This window comes from Anser anser (assembly GCF_964211835.1).
Source record: "Anser anser genome assembly, chromosome: 1".
Lineage (NCBI taxonomy): Eukaryota > Metazoa > Chordata > Aves > Anseriformes > Anatidae > Anser > Anser anser.
In genome coordinates this window covers 112,036,598-112,054,157 of record NC_139720.1, presented here as the reverse complement: position 1 = coordinate 112,054,157, position 17,560 = coordinate 112,036,598, and the positions used below count along the sequence as shown (strand labels likewise).

Genomic DNA, 17,560 nt, shown 5'->3' with positions numbered 1-17,560 from the left:
CCTAAACACTTCACCTCTGACTAATGTTGCAGTAATTTCTACCAGAGCTTCCTTATTTGGGAAACAGCTCCCCAAATATTTGGTCTCAGTAAAGGCAAATAGCTTTCCCCTCTGGAAGGGTTGCCACAGGCCAGTTTTCAAGTACCCAAGCAGTTAACACTGCTCTAATCGAAAGGGTCATTTCAGCTCCCTTTTCTTCTTGTGTTTTGCCCACTCTTCCCGAAGTTGTGTATCAGTAAGGAAATGTAGGTTTTAAATACCCTGAGCTATTTGCAGACCTTTATCTGGCCTTGTAAAAGTTGTGAGTCAGTTCCAGGATGCCCAGAGTGCTTTCACAGGAAAGAGCAAGGAGAAAGACCAGAGTTTTTGGAAGTAGCAGGTAAGTTTTGAAATCTCAGGTTCTGTATGTCCAGCTTTGAAACCTCATTATAAAATAAAGTTTAAAAAAAAAAAACACCTTCACTGGTGCTGAGGCTTTTCTCTGTGCTGAGTAGGCTGCTTTGAAATATCTCATATTAAATGCCAAGAAACATGCGGTGCTGTCCCTTTTAATTTTTAATTCTTGATGTTGGAAGAAAAGAGTTATGTTGCAGTGAGAAGGAAGTAGCCTGGCAGCATCAAGATTGTCCCTGTTGTGCGTTGCTACATTATTGCTACAGCATTTGCCTTTTTTTTAAGGATATTCCAATGTTAGCTTATGTAAGCGGTGGTGCTGTGGGATGCTGCAGCCTTTGATTTGCAAACCATGTGGCATTGACAGGTGGCGGCTCGCACCGGGGAGTCTGGAGTGAGGAGACGGACGCAGGCCATGTCCAGATCTGCCAGTAAGCGGAGAAGCAGGTTTTCTTCTCTCTGGGGGCTGGATACTACCTCGAAGAAAAAGCAAGGGAGGCCAAGCATCAATCAGGTAAGCGTGTGGAAGTTTTGAGGTGTTAGTTTCAAGGCTGACTTGTTAGCATGCAGAATGTAGCTCGTGCACACACACATCCAACCTTCAACTTGCTTGCTTAATCTTCCACGGTGTGTAGTCGTCACATTCCACATCCTCTTCAAAAATCAGTGACTGTAATTACAGATAAGTATACAGCAGCTCCTGTTCAAATGAGCTTTGGATTTATACCTTTTTTTGCTGACTGGGTTGCGTTACTACTGTTGCATTTTTGTTGCTTCAGCTTTTGCCGTTCTCTTGAACTCAGAGGTAACAAGGCAACAGTATAAAACAGATAGCTTTGGAAGGAAAAAAAAACGTGGAGACTTGTTTGTTTCTTTAAATCAAAAATATGAGTTTGTAGAATATTTTAAGTGTAGCTGAGTTTGGAAAAAACTTTCTAAAATAACAAAAAGCTTTGTATTTAGTAGGGACAGTCGCTGTTTTGCTTTGAATTTTTAAAAAGCTAAAGGTGAAACCTTTCCACCCAGTCACTCCCCAGATATTTCTCTAGAAAATGTGTTTCAGTGTGGTAGTAAGGTACTTCCCTGTTATTCTTTCCAAGCATCTCTAATTACAGCTTTCAGTTTTTGAGAGCCATACCTCATCTAATTGCAAGAAATGTTGCCTTTTCTTTGTCTTCTTTCACTTTTTGAGGGGGGGAACGCTCAGGACCTGTTTTGTTCTGTGCCCTGTGATTAGTCTTTCCTTCTTTTAAAGCACCAGTGGGTGTTTGTTTTGTTTAGCAGAGATTAATGCTGTAAAATTGTTGAGCTTGTTTTCAGTGAGACATTAAAAGTTGAACTAATATCTAATGCCTGAGCAAAAGCTGTGGGTTTCACTGGGAAGTACCAGATGCCTCTGTGAGCACATTCTCAATTCTTTGCGCTGGTGCTGTGGCATCCCTCTTGCTTTGTACTTATTTTCCCCACATCAAGCACAATCCCTTGTCCTGAGCTAGGATCCTGCCTGTGCTGTGTCTTCACCCTGTGTTTTGAAATCACTCTTTTTTTTCTTCCAGCAGGGATAAATGCATTCATGCTTCCTGTCCCTGCCCCCATCCCCAGCCCCCTATCTCCTCCATTACTCCCAGGCATGAAAAGGGATTTTGTTCCAGGTTAAAGAAAAGTCATGCTGGAGAGAGTCAAAGAAAAAGTGAAGTTTTGAGAAAGTATTGGAATGCCTGAATATAATATCTGAATGCTTTTCCCCTGAGCTTACGTAGTAGTATGCAATTATTCCCAAAGCTGAGGCAGTAAACTGTAAATTCTTTAAGTGAGGTGACCTGTTTCTGCTTCGTTTTAGGTACGGTATAGTTCACAGTCAAAACCAGCAACTTGATCATAAACCTGTGGTGACGCAGAGCTGTAAAATTTAACTTTTGAGTTTTAAGCTTAAGCTTCTGCTGTAGCAAAAACCTGGTTTTTCTCCCCTACACTCAGCTGCAGCTAATTTAGAGCTGTGCACAGGGCAAGCTGGGTTTTGCAGGTGTGCCTTGTTGGGTGCCTGTCTGGTACAGTCCCGTGCAGTCCCCCACCCTGTTACAGATGGGGAAACTGAACACAAAAGGAGATAAAATCTGTCCAGCTCTGCATAGTAAGCCAGTGACAGACCTCTGAGCACAATCGACATCTCATCTTTCAGTGTGGTGCCCAGCAACCAGCTTACACTGCACTCCCCATCCTTTTTAACAAGCTGGTATTTTCCTCTTTTCCTGTGTTTTTGAGATGAACGCTTGCATTTTTCAGTTTGATTTCTGTGCTAGGTATGAGATACATTGTTCACCCTGAACCCCTGTGATGCAGCGGTTCAGTCAGGTCAGGCCTTAGTCTGTCCTGCAGATGGTGCAGAGGTTTGCTCATGTTTTAAAACAGAGTTGCTCTGTTCCTCAGGTGTTTGGTGAAGGAGTTGATTCAGTAAAGAAATCCCTCGAAGGAATCTTTGACGACACGGTCCCAGATGGCAAGGTAAATGCAGCAGCATTGGTTTTGGGATGCAAGAGCGAACATGGAGCCACTGGGAGGGGAGGGGAGAGGAGGGGAAAGGAGTGGAGAAGAGAGGAGAGGAGAGGAAAGGAGAAGAGGAGAGGGGATCCTCTGTGTGTTGTAGGGCAGTCTGAGCTGATTGCCCATGGTCAAGCGTTCACTGCACTTGGCATCATGAGCACAGAGAGAGGTGCCAGGCCCAGAGGAGTGTTAGTGCTGCACACCAGGGAGGTGCCTTCCCACAGGAAGACCAGACTCCACTGGTTCTGGGAAGTAGCTTATTATGGTGACCATATGGGATTTTCATAATTTAGGGTTATTGCAACGATGAAGCACACAGTTTTCTGTTTTGTTTTCATGTGCTCCTGTGAGCTTCTGCATTTGTAGAAACAATTACAACTGCTTTCTCTTTCCCCAGAGAAAGCCCACTATAAAACAGCATTAAGACAGTGCTAAGGGGCACATTCTTCATCTAGTGAATATGGATTTAGCTGCGTGAGCCCACTTGAAGCAAATAGCAGTTCTGCAGCTTCATCACTTCATGGAGATTTATAGCTCATAGTATAATATGGATGTAGAAAAGACAGGAAAATCAAAATAAATGCTAAGATTTTCTACTTTGCCATTGCTGGGTATAGGAAATGCAGCACCTACATCAGTTTTGTTGGCCTTGGATTGGTTTACTGGGAGATAAAGTGCAAAGTTTTAATTTTAAACCTCTTTTTATCATTATTATTTTTTGTTGCATTCCTAGCATTCCCAATAGCCATAGGGTGAAATCCCAGGATACACACATTGCACCAGCTTAGCTGTGTGGGTGGCATGGGAAGGCAGACTTTATACTGCTCAGGTAAAACTGCAAAGTTTTCCAGTCCAGACAAGCCTTCAATCTAGGTTTATGAATAAAATGTCTTCACTGGAGAAGGGCTTTTTTATGCAGCATATAATGTTCCTTACACTTGTAACTGATGAAGAAGGAGATTGTACTTGGCTCTTAGAGTCATAATGGATTTTGTCTGTTTAGAGGGAAAAAGAAGTGGCGCTGAGCAGTGTCCATCAGCACAATCCCGACTGTGATATTTGGGTTCACGAGTATTTTACGCCGTCTTGGTTCTGCCTGCCGAACAACCAGCCTGCTCTGACAGTCATCCGCCCTGGGGACACCACACGAGATGTGCTGGAAATGATTTGCAAGGTAAAGGCCGCCGGCATGCCCTGGAGCAGGGCAAAATGCCTACAACCCTGAGCACTTTGAGTTGAGTCCTTTATGGTTAAACTTTACAGTGAATTTCTCCTGCGCTTGAGTATGTTAGATCAAAAAAGTGAATTACACTGAATTTTTCAGTAAAATCACGCTAGCACCACATAGGACAAACACAGTTGGAGTTAAACTTGTCGTGGGTGTGAGGAGAGGAAGGCGGGTTGATTTTTGCCTTTTGCATTCCGGGCACTGTGCGTGAGTCTCTGAAGTGCCTTCACACCCTGCCCCACTGGTGCTGCTGCCTCTCACCCACCCACCCACCCGCTCTCCCTTTACCAGAGGCCAAGCTGTGCACAGGACCCTTCTCCTTTCTCTCTCTGCCCCCAGCGTCCCAGCCCCTGTCCCCCATCCCGTTTCCTTTTGCTGGAGTGATGCAGTTGCCCCATGCTCTCTCGACCATCCCGGTGCCCCCAACTCCACCAACACCCCCCATAACCTCTTCCCTCCACCACCAGACAAGCGGGCTGATCTCTTCCAGGTCACCCTGTTTCCAGGTGCCGTTCTTCCTTCCTTCCCCGCGCTGCTTCCTCCCTCTGGTTGGTGCGAGGGAGGAAGGCACAGAGAACCAGCAGTGCCAGGAGTGGGAGAAGGTGCCGGTGTTTGCTGTCTGCATTGCGGAGACAGACTGGCCTCGTGTAGGTGGTGGGAGGGAAGAGAGAAGAAAGCTTTTATCTGCAGAAAGAACACCTGGATTTCTTTGCGAGATGAAATATCAGACATTTGGCCATTAAAAACAGTTATGTCTCAGCAGCGAAGTTTAAAGCTTTGACAAATTAAATACAAGCTTTCAGTTCTGGCATCCGCATAATGTATGTTTTCCACTAACCAGCTGACTGCAAACTAGACCCAACTCGTGTCACGTGCTGCTCTGAAAAGTGAGTCCTCTTTTGCACAACAACAACAGCAAAAGAAAAGAAAACATTTATTGCTGTTAGGCGCTTAACTTCGGAGACTTCTAGAACATGTTGCATGTGCTTCCAAAGAGAGGGAAGGTGAGAGAAAGGCGTTTGTTTGGAATAATTATACAGTGTGCTTATCTCTCTGCCAGGTGCACTATTAAAGGCTGCTGCAGCTTGTGAAAGCTCTTCATTGTATTCAGGAAAAGATGACATTTTTGGAGAGAGACATAATAGGGAAGCTGGATGACACATTATTAGTAATGATTTATTTTTAGGGCTTATATTTTCCTTTGGGTAAGAGTGATTAACTCAGTGGGCCACATCCCTAGCTGGAGTAAATTGGTGTAGCTCCATCGGTTTCGGTATCGACCTGCTGAGGATCTGGTCTCTCACTGTGTTTTCAATCGTAGTGGGTGGTGGTGTGTAGGGAGATTGGGAGGTGGGTGAGTGTTTGTTTTTTTAAACAGCTATTATCTGTTTCTTTCCTTTTCTGTAAGAGTTTTCAGTCTGGAAAACACTGATGGATGCCTTCTTTTCTATCACTTTTAATAATCAATCTCTTTCTTCTGTCTCTTGCATTCAGCTCATTTTTCCCCCTTTAATATCTGATCCACATCATTTCACATCAGTTTGCCATCTGCCATCTGAGAACCAGTCAAGTTCTGGTATAGTAAACATTTCAAGATCTACATTTCATATAAACCTCTTCATGTTTGTAGATGTGGTTAAATCTATCTGTGCTATTAAACTGAGCTTGATTATTCTATTGGAGAACATTAAGTGCACTCAAGTCATTGTAGAAAATATGTTCTTATACTAACATTGCTGCTTGTTATTATACAGCGAGTTAGATTTTGGAGGCTGCTTTGTGACACTTCTATGATTCAAGATTGGTGGGAGGAGAGTCTAAAGCATATTTTAAAGTGGTTTCTCGAATATTTCTCCTAAGATTTAACTAATAGCCTCTCTTGGAAGGCAAAAAAGTCAGTATAGATACATTAAATTGTTTCCATTGGATAATAGCTATAGGTGTGATCGTGTGTGTACATATTACTAAAATTTGCATAACGTTATGTCTTAAAATCGAGTAGAAACACGTACAGTACATATGGATGTAGGCAGAAGCAGTATGGAGGGAATAACACCAAAAATCGAGCATAGCAGACCACGTGGCATTTAGTCTTTTGCCTGAACTGTATAAGAAGTGAGAAGCAAAAGAGCTTCTGTTTTCCCACTGTTACTGAAATAGATGGCGTGAGGGGCAAGAAGCAGATTTCCCCATGCCCTTTGGATCTGTGCTAAAAGTCTCCAGGCAGTGACTTAAGCCTGATGCTCTGTGGGCTTGCTTTGATTTTCAGCTGATGTGTTCCAGCAGAAAAGGCTCGGGCCACACAGGTGCAAAGCCGGAGTAACACGATGGGCTCACCAGCATGTTTCCGCGATGCTGTAACTTCAGTGCTAACTCCGTCTCCCACGCCAAGCTGAAAAAATACTCTCTTTCTTGTACGTCCCTGTCCTGAGACAGTGGTCATGCAGCGGGATGAATCCAGCTGTCTTGGACATGTCTTAAGGTCAGGCTGAACGGGCCTCTGGAGGTGCCTGTCCCCAGTTTAACTGGAGGGGAGCTGAAATGGATGAAGAGTTCAGGCTATGTGCCGACCCGCTACGCCACCCGGAGCCTGTTGAATTGTTTCACACCCCAGCCTGTAAATTCTTCCTCAAGAGCACATCGGTTAAGCTGTCAGGTTAGGCTTTAAATTGGGTTAGTTGCTTAATTTAGTCCAGACATAGCCAGAGTTATTAGGAGAGAAATAAATAAACCAAGCAGCTTATTTGTACTGCTAAAAGGTGTTTTGGGTGGTCTTGAAAGGATATGAATATCACTAAAGCTGCGCTGTTTCTGCTCCCACCTTCCTGCATATGGATGCAGCTAGACCAGCAACAGAAGAAAAAAAAAGAAGAAAAAAAGTGGGTTAAAAGTATGGCTTTTAGGGCAGACTGGCTGTTTCCTCTTCAAGAGGACCTTTTCCTTTCACTTCAGTAGACAATTGTGCCTCTATTTGAAAATTACTGATGTCAAATTTCGCTACAGACAAGGCCTTGCTGCAGCTATGCAATTTTTAATTAACTAAATGTTCTGGCTCATGTGCTGCAGCATCACAGCTTTGACGGTGATGACTCCCATTTCCTGGCATGGATGGGGCTGCACTGCAGTGGATGCAGTGCAGTGGATGCAGCGGTATCCACCGTGGCCGGTGGTGTTTCTTGGAAGAAATGAGTGGCTCAAAAGCTATGTGAGATTTATCCAGTGGCCTCTTTCGGCAGCGCCCTGCTCTGGATAGCTCAGAGCTTCCATGCAGCATCTGTCATCTTGTGTTTAGCTCCCTCCTACTCTCCAAAATGTCCCGCACGATTTTCTCCCGAGCAAATCTCCCTGCAGGACCGACGGGCGTGAGATCAGAGGCGTCAGCACCCGTCCCTGTGCCTGATGCAGTGCCGGTATCAAAGCCAGCGGGAGCCCTTTCAAGGACCGCCGGGAAGGGTAGATCAAGCCACCCGCCTGCGGGGACGGCTCCTCTGTTAAGATGGTATCAGGGCAGGGGCTGAACAGCGCGGGGCAGGCAGACGTGAGCACAACCTGCCCCACCAGTGCAGCTAAGGCAGCTCCCAGCCTGCGGCGTCTTGCGCCCGAGCGCCTTGAGGCCCCGAGCCTGATCCACCGATGTCCCTCTGCAACAGGTTGTGATCTCTGCTGGCCTTCTGACTAGCCCTCGGGCACACCGAGAAGTGTCTCTTTGGATGTCCTCTGCAATGGGAAGGTGTTCAGAGGTCTGTTTGGAAGCAACGAAAACACACAGCTGTGGATGGGAGCTCTCGCTGAACCCTGGGCTATGTTAAATTACACATAATTACACAGCGTAAGTCTGGCTGACCTGGCACTTGCTGGGTGGCTCTCACTTGGCCATACCTGAAGCTGTGTGAAATGCAGAAGACATAAGAGATCTTCAGCACAGGAGACCACAAGAAGATTCAATTCAGTGGCAGAAGCAGGCTGTTAGGTTGCCCGGTTAATTTTTCTGCTAGTGTGGGTTTTCCACATATCATTTTTTTCCCCACTAATGGCTTTAAATGGCTGAAGTGTTTCAGAGGCTTTCGCTGAAACTTACCGCAAGCTTTTTCCTCCAGTCTTCAGATGTGCTATCTGTGTTTTTATGTCTCCTCCCTGTTTTTGTTTAATTCGTGTGCACGATGCTCTTCAGTTTGTATCTAGGGATCGTAAATTAATCTGACCAGAAACTGATCTAGGGCTCTTTTGTATCATTTCTGAACAATTACAACCAATCCTGCTTCCCAGGAATTTCTGGGGTGTTCATATATATGTGCACGTAAGAGACAAAACTAGGAAAAATGGTCAATAAACAATGAGCAGAGCTGGTGAAATGTTTATCAAAAAAGAAAAAGGAGGGAGACGGTGAGGCTCTCCCACATTCAGTTCCTTTATTTTGGCTTTTGATAGATTTCGGATTCCTTATTTAATTAACTAGGCATTTGTCCAGATTACAGGGCTTATCCCATTTCAGGTACTCAATTTCATGTAAGGATAATTTGGTTTTTGAATCGGGCATACTGGAATGCAGCAATACGTAGAGTGCAGCAATAGATCTGTCTTTTATTTTTGCATTGGTAGCTATTTTTTATTCACTGCCTAATCCAGATTTTCAAAAATGCTCGCTGTTCTCCAAATACTTGCTGAAGAGTTTGCTCGGTCAGGGTGTGATCTTCTCTGCAGGTCACTCGGTGTGCATTACTCATCATCCGTACTGTGTCATCAGTCAGCTGAGTCTCAGTGTATCATCAGCTTGGCTTGAACCGGATAAGTGAGCCTTTAAAAAACACAAGGGCAACACATAACAAATAGGAAACGATGACATTCGTGCACGAATTTTCAGATGAGCCGTTGTTTTTAGTACAACCTTGGAGGTTTTGGTAATTTGGTAATACAGGATGGAAAGGCAGATGTATAAAAGCATATAATAATAATGGGAGTTCAAAAGTGATGGTGAGGTGGATTTCCCTGCTGTATTTGTGAATCACTTCTGGATTTTTCGTTAGCTTTAGTCAACAGTTTACGAACTTTGAAAGTAACTTCTGAATGACGTTCTTTGTGTTTATCACCATTCCCAATGTGTTTTGATTACACACTGCATTAACCTCTGCTTAAATTGAGCTTATTAATCGTGCTGAGAAAAGGTCGTTAACATCTCCCAGACCAAATGCCATATCCTCAGCTAATTATAACTAATTCATTAAAATGGTGTGACCTGTTTCCACTGGGAGGTAATCCAGTACACAACTCTCGGCTTCTTTTAGCCTTTTAAAGCCGGCCTATCCTGGGTTGTTTTGAATTTAAAGGATGTACAGATTTTTTTATATAACCTTGCTTGAAATTTGCTAAACCATATATACTTGCTAAATTATGAAGGTGCTAAAAAAACAAACAGAAAAAAGTTTCCTTTAAATCACACTGTGTGTACAAAAGATCTGCTCCAAGCCTTCTGCTTTAATAGTGTTTGCTTATTCCTGCAATAGCCCGAGACGGAGCAGAATTGTGAAATAAGCAGAAGTGAAGAGGCTGCTTAGAGTAGTAGCACTGCCCTTGACGTCCTGATCAGGTTAAATGAGCACTCGCTTTTGGGGGAGAGGAGAAGGTTTGGATTCTTGTTCGAGTTAGGAGATCATGGTCCTCTTACGACAGATGGTGCTGGAGCACCTCCACCTTTTTCTCTCTGTGAATGTCATGCCATTTTCTAAGTATAGATAATTTGAGCCACTGCTCTTCTCTTACAAAGCCTCTTCTCCATTTCTTACAGACTCACCAGCTGGATCACTCCGCTCACTACCTGCGTCTTAAATTCCTGATTGAAAACCAGATTCAGTTTTATGTACCAAAGCCAGAAGAGGATATCTACGAATTGGTAATGCTACCTCCTGAGCAAAATTAGATGACACTGTGTAGGACACTATTAATTAGTGTTTATCTGGTGTTTGTAATAAGCAGTTATGCTTTTTAACTTGCAATTACAGTGCTATGACGGCCATAGCAAATTGGCCTGCGGTAAAGTAATCTCTCCAAACATTTCATCTAGTGGAGAGAGTTGGTGTTTTGCTTATGTGTGTGCATGCATGGGTCTGTGTGGAAGGGAGAGAAGGAACAGCCATTGGTAATGGGCAAAGGTTATTGTATCGTACATTTAAGCTTAATATCTCTCAAGATATATGCCTTTTTCTCTTGTTCTTATTTTCCTTGTTTATTCTGAAGACATACTGTTGAGGCCTGAATACTACTTCTTCAGATCACTTTGATTTTTAAGGGAGGGAGGAAACACAAAAGTTTTTTTTTTTTTCGTTTTTTTTTCTCCTGAATGGGAAGGTAAATGTTGAACTTAAAAAGCTCTGGAGTTATGTGTGAGAATATACATTCCTAATTGCTTCATTGGGATGTTTTCATATCATGAATCTCAAAAGCAGACTTCAAAGGAATTTTGAAATCAGAGATGAAAAAAAAAAGACCAAACAGAATTAGTGTCGTGCTTTAACTCTATGATTTTACACATGCATGCTCTAAAGCTTTTTAAAGTCCTTTTTATTGGTGGTTGTTTTATTTTATAAAAAGTAAAACTTTGCCAGTTATGGATGCTTTTGTTCATTTACTAAAGAACTTCTGGGGTTTGCCATTATCACTGTTAAAAAAGTATTACTGAGAAAGTACTAAAACTGGGAGGTGAAACATAGCTGGGAGCGATGATTAAAACTCAGAGAAGACAGATTGTGGCTTTCATTGCCTGGGAGGACTTTGGGGAGTTGCCTTATGCCGATGGGATATAGGATTGACATGGTCATCACTTGTTGTTTATTCTGAAAAAAATGAAATTACAGCAAAACTCCATAGTCTGTAGGACTACTCACATGCTGAAAGGTTATAGCATAGGCAGGATCATACCTAATGCAGTATCATTAAATCAATATGCATTTGTATGTGTGCTTGTATGCGCATGTATGCTTGTTTCATGAGAAAATCTGAGTTACTTTTATTCAAGTGTTAAATGAAATTATTCTCTTGCAGTATGATGAAACTAATGACCCTATTTTTGTGGTCTCCTGAAAAGCTCTTTATAATAGTTTTGCCGTAATAATACCTTGCTAGAGCTATCTTCCACCTACTAAAATGCTTTTACAATACATTACTGCAGAAAAGGTAAACATCATTTCTTCTGATGGTATTCCTTTTTCTTGCAGAACATATAAGATGTATTTAAATAAGAAATGGAGATTAAATGTCCATATTCCATTCCTCTCTAAACATTACCGGTGATGCTTTGTGTTCTGACATAGTCTTTCAAAAATTCATGAGCTTGGTTTATTATGTGTTAAAAATGTTACTAAGGGCTCAGAGACGGATATTTAGCATTAGGTGCTGCACCAGGCAGTTATATTTTTAAGCACCTTTTATTGTAAACTAAGCATTGGAATGTTTTGACTGAAGCTTGACGTGCCAGACTTGGGTTCCTGCGTTGGGTAGGATTTAGTTGTTGCTTTCAGATGAAAGCAGGAGACTGGAGACCTCTCTGGATCTCACCGGTGAAGGCATTGGGGCTGCTGTGAAAAGTAGTCCTGGGAAAGGGTGCTGAGACAAGACCAAAAATGTAGAGGAAAAAAGAGCAAGCAGGTGACAAGCTTGAGAAAATTCAGGTAATGATAGATCCCCCAAAGCTGCTTTAAGGAACACCACGAGGAACAGAGGGATTGAAGTGGATCACGGGGGCAGCTGTCGTCAGGAGGCAATCCTGAGCACCAGTGCCTAGCAACCCCCCCGGATGCTCCTGGTACTGCCATTAAACCCCTCTGAGCAGAGCCCCTCCAAACCTGCGGTGCCAGCAGCACGAGCATCCACAGCCCAAACGCGCTGCCTGCCTTTGGAGCTGGGATGGTAGGTCCATGGGGCACAGAAATGTTGGTGTCAGCTCAGTGCTCCTGCCTGTCGTGGCTTTGGTCTGGGCAGCTCCACAGCAGCCTGTGGGTCCCAGATATTTGCCTCCCTTTCCACGGAGATTCTTCTCGGGATGTAGGCAGTGAGCAGTTCCCGTATCCCTGTGCCCTCGATCCCTTGTTGGCCATCCTTGTTTCAGGTCTTGCGTGCTCATCCAGATAGCTTTCTCGCTGAAATAACTGCAGGGTTCAGACAGTTTTTGTTCTGAAAACGCTGCAGTTTTCACTCCTTTTTTTTTTCTTTCTACTTTTAAAAAAATCTTTACTGAAATCTGGCTGAGATTATGTGAATGTCATTTGACTCATTTTCAAGTGTTGAATAATGTGTTTCCATATTTGAAAACCACATTTTAAAAGCAACGCTAGCATGGCATCCTCATTGAATTTTACAATTTATCTTGCTATATAAAACCATTTAAGTGGGTATACAACTGTTCTGTAGCGCATAATATTTGCATTAAACAGATGTATAAGTGTTGGTAGAAGCCGGAGATAAAATTATATATTTATTAAAGGAACCGTTTACTAATGAGTAACTTTTTTTTAAAGAAGTGGATTAAATGCTTTGGTCCAAACACTAATGTACAGTTTAAAATGTTAATTATTGGGAATTGCTTTTTTACACAGTCACACCAGCATTTTAAACAAAATGTTTACGTGTGAACTCTCATTCACCTGTGGGTATGATTTTTTCCAAAGATGAAAGGATGGTTTGTGAGTGAAGTCCTAGCCTCTGCTATGGAAAAAAAAATAGCTTCAAACCTTTGCTGAGACTGAGGTTTTCAGAATGGCTTTGAGAAAGTCAGGGCTGACTCCCAGAGGTGTCAGTTTGGAGTCTCCAAATGTCTGGAAAAATGGGATTTCCCTGTCTGAGACGGTGTGACAGGCCCCAGTACCAGCTCGTTTGTTAGGAGTTGAGAGGTAGGACTGCGATACAACAGTAAGTAAGACAAGGCACAGGAACCTAAGTGATTTAAAAGCATAATTCCTCTTACCTTACTCTGTGCTCTCTGAGGGAGGGGGACAGAGTGCAAGGGTGCAGCTGAGGGCTTGTTTGGCTTGCGAATTGCAAGCGTGTGCTTAGGCTTCTGGGTTGCCACCCGGAGGTGTGAATTTGTGCTGGTCTCCCAGGAAGGATGCTAATGACAACTTCAAAGACTTGGGTGCTTTTCTCAGCACAAATAAACATAAACGTGGTAAAGGTGAAATTACATGCTGAAAAAAAGAACTGCATATAAATTCTGATCGTCTTGTAGCAATTAAGGAATGTATTTTACAAGCAAAATCCCTACCTGTGACTTTAATACTATAAAATAATTCAATTCCTGCAATGTCTTACTCTAAATAATATAAATACTTAATGATAAAAGATGACTTCCCACTAAATACAAGAGTAGGCATACAAGCTCTTTTTCTTGTGCACTCAAAATTGTATTGAGAGAGTGGAATGGATGTGTCCTTTCTTTTTTGTTGGCTTCCTCCTTTTTAACTATGTTCTTAACAGTACAGCATAGTGACACTGCTCGTACGTTTCATGCACGTGGAGAAAAATTGTCTGATAGGTAATGCTCACAGTCTATTTCTCCATCCTGTAATTAAGAAAGAAGTCTGTTCAAAATTATTACAGTTAATGTGTCCTCCCACAGTAAAGTATTTTTATGTATTTTTTTTTTCTATTCAGCTTTACAAAGAAATAGAAATCTGTCAGAAAATTACGCAGCACATTCAAATAGAGAAGTCTGATGCATCCTCTGATATTTATGGTAAGTATCTCTCCTCAGTTTGTTTTTACCTTCCTACCAAGTCAATTCAAGTGTAAGTAACTGCTTGCTATTGATTGCTATACCTGAAAGGCCCATTGAACAAAATAAGGAAAGCACATCCGATGCCTGTGCCATCCACAGAAAGCTCGCTCCCCTGCCCTGAAGCAGGATGCTTTTATTTGTAACGCACTGAGCACTGTTTCTCCCGGTGCTCAGGCTGTGGGATATGCAGCTCTTTGATGAGAGCTACAGTGGCAGAAAGGACAAATGTTTTCTTGTTTTTCTAGTCTCTCAAAGCACCGCGTACAGAGGTTGTGGGACTGCGTGCTGGCAGCACATGGCATCCTTTGCTGGTTGTCACATCCCACGTGAATGTCCGCCTTGCAGTGCTTGCGGGGGCCCTGCAGCAGAGCTGGGGTTTGGCAGAGGGCTGCTGATGCAGCTTGGGGCTGCCAGTGGGGTCTCCCCCTCCTCACCCCATCCTCTCCCAGTCCCCCCGGGGCAGCACCAGGCGCAATGGCAGCGACGCAGCCAGGAGCATCGCTGCAGGTGGGAGGCTTCGCGAGGTCTGCGGCTGGGCAGCTGTTGCAGGAGAAGCTCCTTGTCCCCTTTCCCTGCCTGCTGCAGGTCTGTAAGGTGGGTCCCTATCCTGCCCTGCTGTTCCTGAGGCTGGGGGAGCCTGGTCCCAAGGACACCCAGTTCTCAAGGAGCCCCCGTGGACTCCTAGAACCAGAATCTGACACATCTTACGGATCTGCGTGTAAAATGGGGGAACTCCTCCCTGTGTAATTTCAGCAAAATTCCCAATCTTTACGTGGGGGTGGTTGTATTATCTTTTGAATATTTGAAGCTGTAAAACTCCAGCCTGGTGAGGTTGCCCTTTGGTCTAGCAATTACAGTTCTGTAGTGTTTTTTAACATTATTTGTGCAACCCACCCTGCGGGAAGCCAATCTGCATCTTTTTACTGTTTATCTAAATATTCTGTTTTAATGACTAGAATAATTCTGAATTCCCGGACTGCTTATTATACAGCTGCAGGCCATTCGAATATAGAGCACTGCTACAAAGCAGTAGTACTGACTGTGGGTTGAATACTGAAGGCCTGAGAAAGAAATCTGAACTAGCACAGCAATGGCCCTAGGTTCAATAATTATGCTATGGCTGAAAGGACTGCGAGAATTAGGGGTATTGTGGCATTTCCTGTTTCTTTCTTTCTCTTTCTCTCTTTTTTTTTTTTTTTTAAGTGATGGGAAAGACAACGAAATGCACTGTCATGTCCTGTGAAAGGGGATCAGCTGCGTGATACATGGGATGTATCTGTTCAGTGGCTCTGACCCTGCAGAGGGCGAATGCTAAACGCGCCCAAAAAAGCTGACTTTGCTCTCATTGAAAGAAAATGGCAGAACTTGTTTTGACTTTAAACAATAGCAGAATTTCTGTAGTCTGTATGTGCCTCAGAAACCGTACCATGTGGTCATGCAGTGACAAGTGTGTACTGAAATACTCCCCTGCAGGGGAACAGAGGACAGGTGACAGAGCTGTGCTGACCCTCTCTTGGTGCTGGGGTTCATTCTGAAATTCTTTCCAGTCCTGTATGTTAAGTACATTTACGTCCTCTTAGTCTCTTTATGGAATGAGTGTTGCCAACACATACTTTTACAATCCAGAGAGCAAGCTAAAGCCCATACACGAGCTATGGCAGCATGAAGATCAGAGCTGTCTGGTTTCCACATAGATTCCTTTTTAACGGGATTGCTCAAGGGCTCTTGCTACTGGTTTTGTTTTGAAAGATGTCTAAATCAATAACATGGCTGCAGAGTCTCCAAGCATCTCGCCTAAGTCTTCCTATGAGCAGGATTGCTTTTGAAGTTGGTTCTTAGGCAGCTGGGCAGCGCAAGAAGCTCGCTCAGCCCCTCACGAGCACTTGAATAAGTGCTGGGAACAGGGTCAGGAGCCAGTACCACAGCTGAACGTCCAGGCGCTACGGGATTTTTCATTCTTACGATTGCTTTTCTTCTTGTCTGCAGCTTCATTCAACCCTTCTCATACTTCTTGCACATTTTAAAAACATATGTCCAAATCCCCTGTGCCTTGATTCCTCCAGAAGAACTGGAAAAGTCTTCATGAAACGAAGAAAAATGAATAAAATTATGAAAATCATTAGACCTTGCCCGCTGCTATTGCTAGTATTCCAGTTATAGCAATAATAATGTTTGTAAATTGCCGTGAATTTTCAGGATCCTTCACAAGCAGCCATTAATTAATCCTGACAATGTTTCTGTGATAAGAGACGCTCTCGAGGTATCTGGCCAGCGTGTTGGACCTTGCCTTCATTACATGTCAGCTGGTTTCTGTTGCTGTGCTGCCTGGGCACACACGTACATGCCTCTTTCACTGGTACCTGCCTCTTTGCACAAGGCTGTGCGGGCAGAAATCAGGGAGCATCCCCAGCGAGAGCCCACTGCTTCCAGCCCCTGTATGTACTGGGAACATCTCTCTGTTGGTGCTTTTGTGAGTAACTGTCTGTCCTGGGGGGCTGAGGTCATTTTGTGGAGGCAGGGTTGTTGTGGTATTGCGTTGGTTTTATGTGGCCCTATGCACTCTTAGATGCTGACTTTTGTTCTCCTGTCATCAAAACTTTGCGGTGAAGTAAAGGCCCTGTCTGGGTCACCACCCCTCTCTCCACACCTGTGTTTCAGGGTCCGTGCACAGTTTGATGATAATCTTTCTGGCAGCGATGCCAGCTTATGCAACCGCTGTCACTTCCACCCACTCCTGCCCTTCCTCTCACGCAGTGCTTGTACACGTGTTTGTGTGAGCACCTGGAGAATTCATCTAGACAAAAACTGTATGTTTGAAATATATGTGTCCATATACAAACTAGACATACGTATATATGCAAATATGCATCTGTGCAAACATAGGTGCATATATATACACACTTGACTGAGGTGTTTCTCATCCAGATGAACTCCCTGTCTCCTTACACCCATTCTACTAGTAATTATTGCTCTGGATTTTATTTTTTGACTGAAAGTTGAATGACAGATTGGAGGAGGAAGCTGTCTTCTGGGGAAAAAAAAAAAAAACTTGGGAAAGGTTGGGTGTCCTCTCAAGGTTAGCCACAACAAGAACTTGAGAAGCTCAGCCTTGTTTTAACTGTGTGGTAGTTGGAGTGAAGGCAGTACAGCAAAACAGCATTTCAGCTGCAAAAGGGTGATTGTTTTAATAACTGCTAATTTGTGCTGACTCAAACCGAAGTCTTGGGCACGCTCCACAGGGCCTGTGGTGTGAAGGTTTTCCAGGTAGGCTTCATGGCGATGACAATCAATAGCTACTATTTGTTTTACATCTGCTCTTTTGTTTAGTCAAGAGTTTCTCCCGCTGCCAAATCTGGTGTGTTGAGTGAGCTTCACAAATTTCCTTTTATTCAGGCTGAGGAGCTTGCATATGGGTTCCAAGTAGCTCAGTAAGCCATGAAGGGCCATATGCTCCTAGCTTCTAGGCTGCCACATTCTTCCCCCTCCTTTTTTTTTTTTTTTAATGATATATGGAAAAAATAACTTCTCATCCATAACCATCGACTTGAAGGGAGTCCTAAAGTCAGAATAGGCTCCCAGCACATCTGCTTCCTCTTGGCTGGTGGCTGATTCCATGTCAAACAAGTATCTTCCCC

General features: G+C 43.5%; 1 protein-coding gene across 11 annotated transcripts in view; it reads left to right on the top strand.

Annotated features, from left to right (window-relative positions):
• Positions 1-17,560, top strand: part of TIAM1 (TIAM Rac1 associated GEF 1) — a 176,173-nt gene that overhangs the window by 118,668 nt on the left and 39,945 nt on the right. For all 11 annotated transcript variants that reach the window (XM_083822182.1, XM_083822207.1, XM_083822208.1 and 8 more), the window contains 5 exons: positions 761-907; positions 2,821-2,895; positions 3,938-4,108; positions 9,945-10,049; positions 13,802-13,883. In XM_083822182.1, coding sequence (XP_083678308.1) covers positions 761-907; positions 2,821-2,895; positions 3,938-4,108; positions 9,945-10,049; positions 13,802-13,883 — 580 coding nt within the window. The remainder of the gene's footprint in view (positions 1-760; positions 908-2,820; positions 2,896-3,937; positions 4,109-9,944; positions 10,050-13,801; positions 13,884-17,560) is intronic.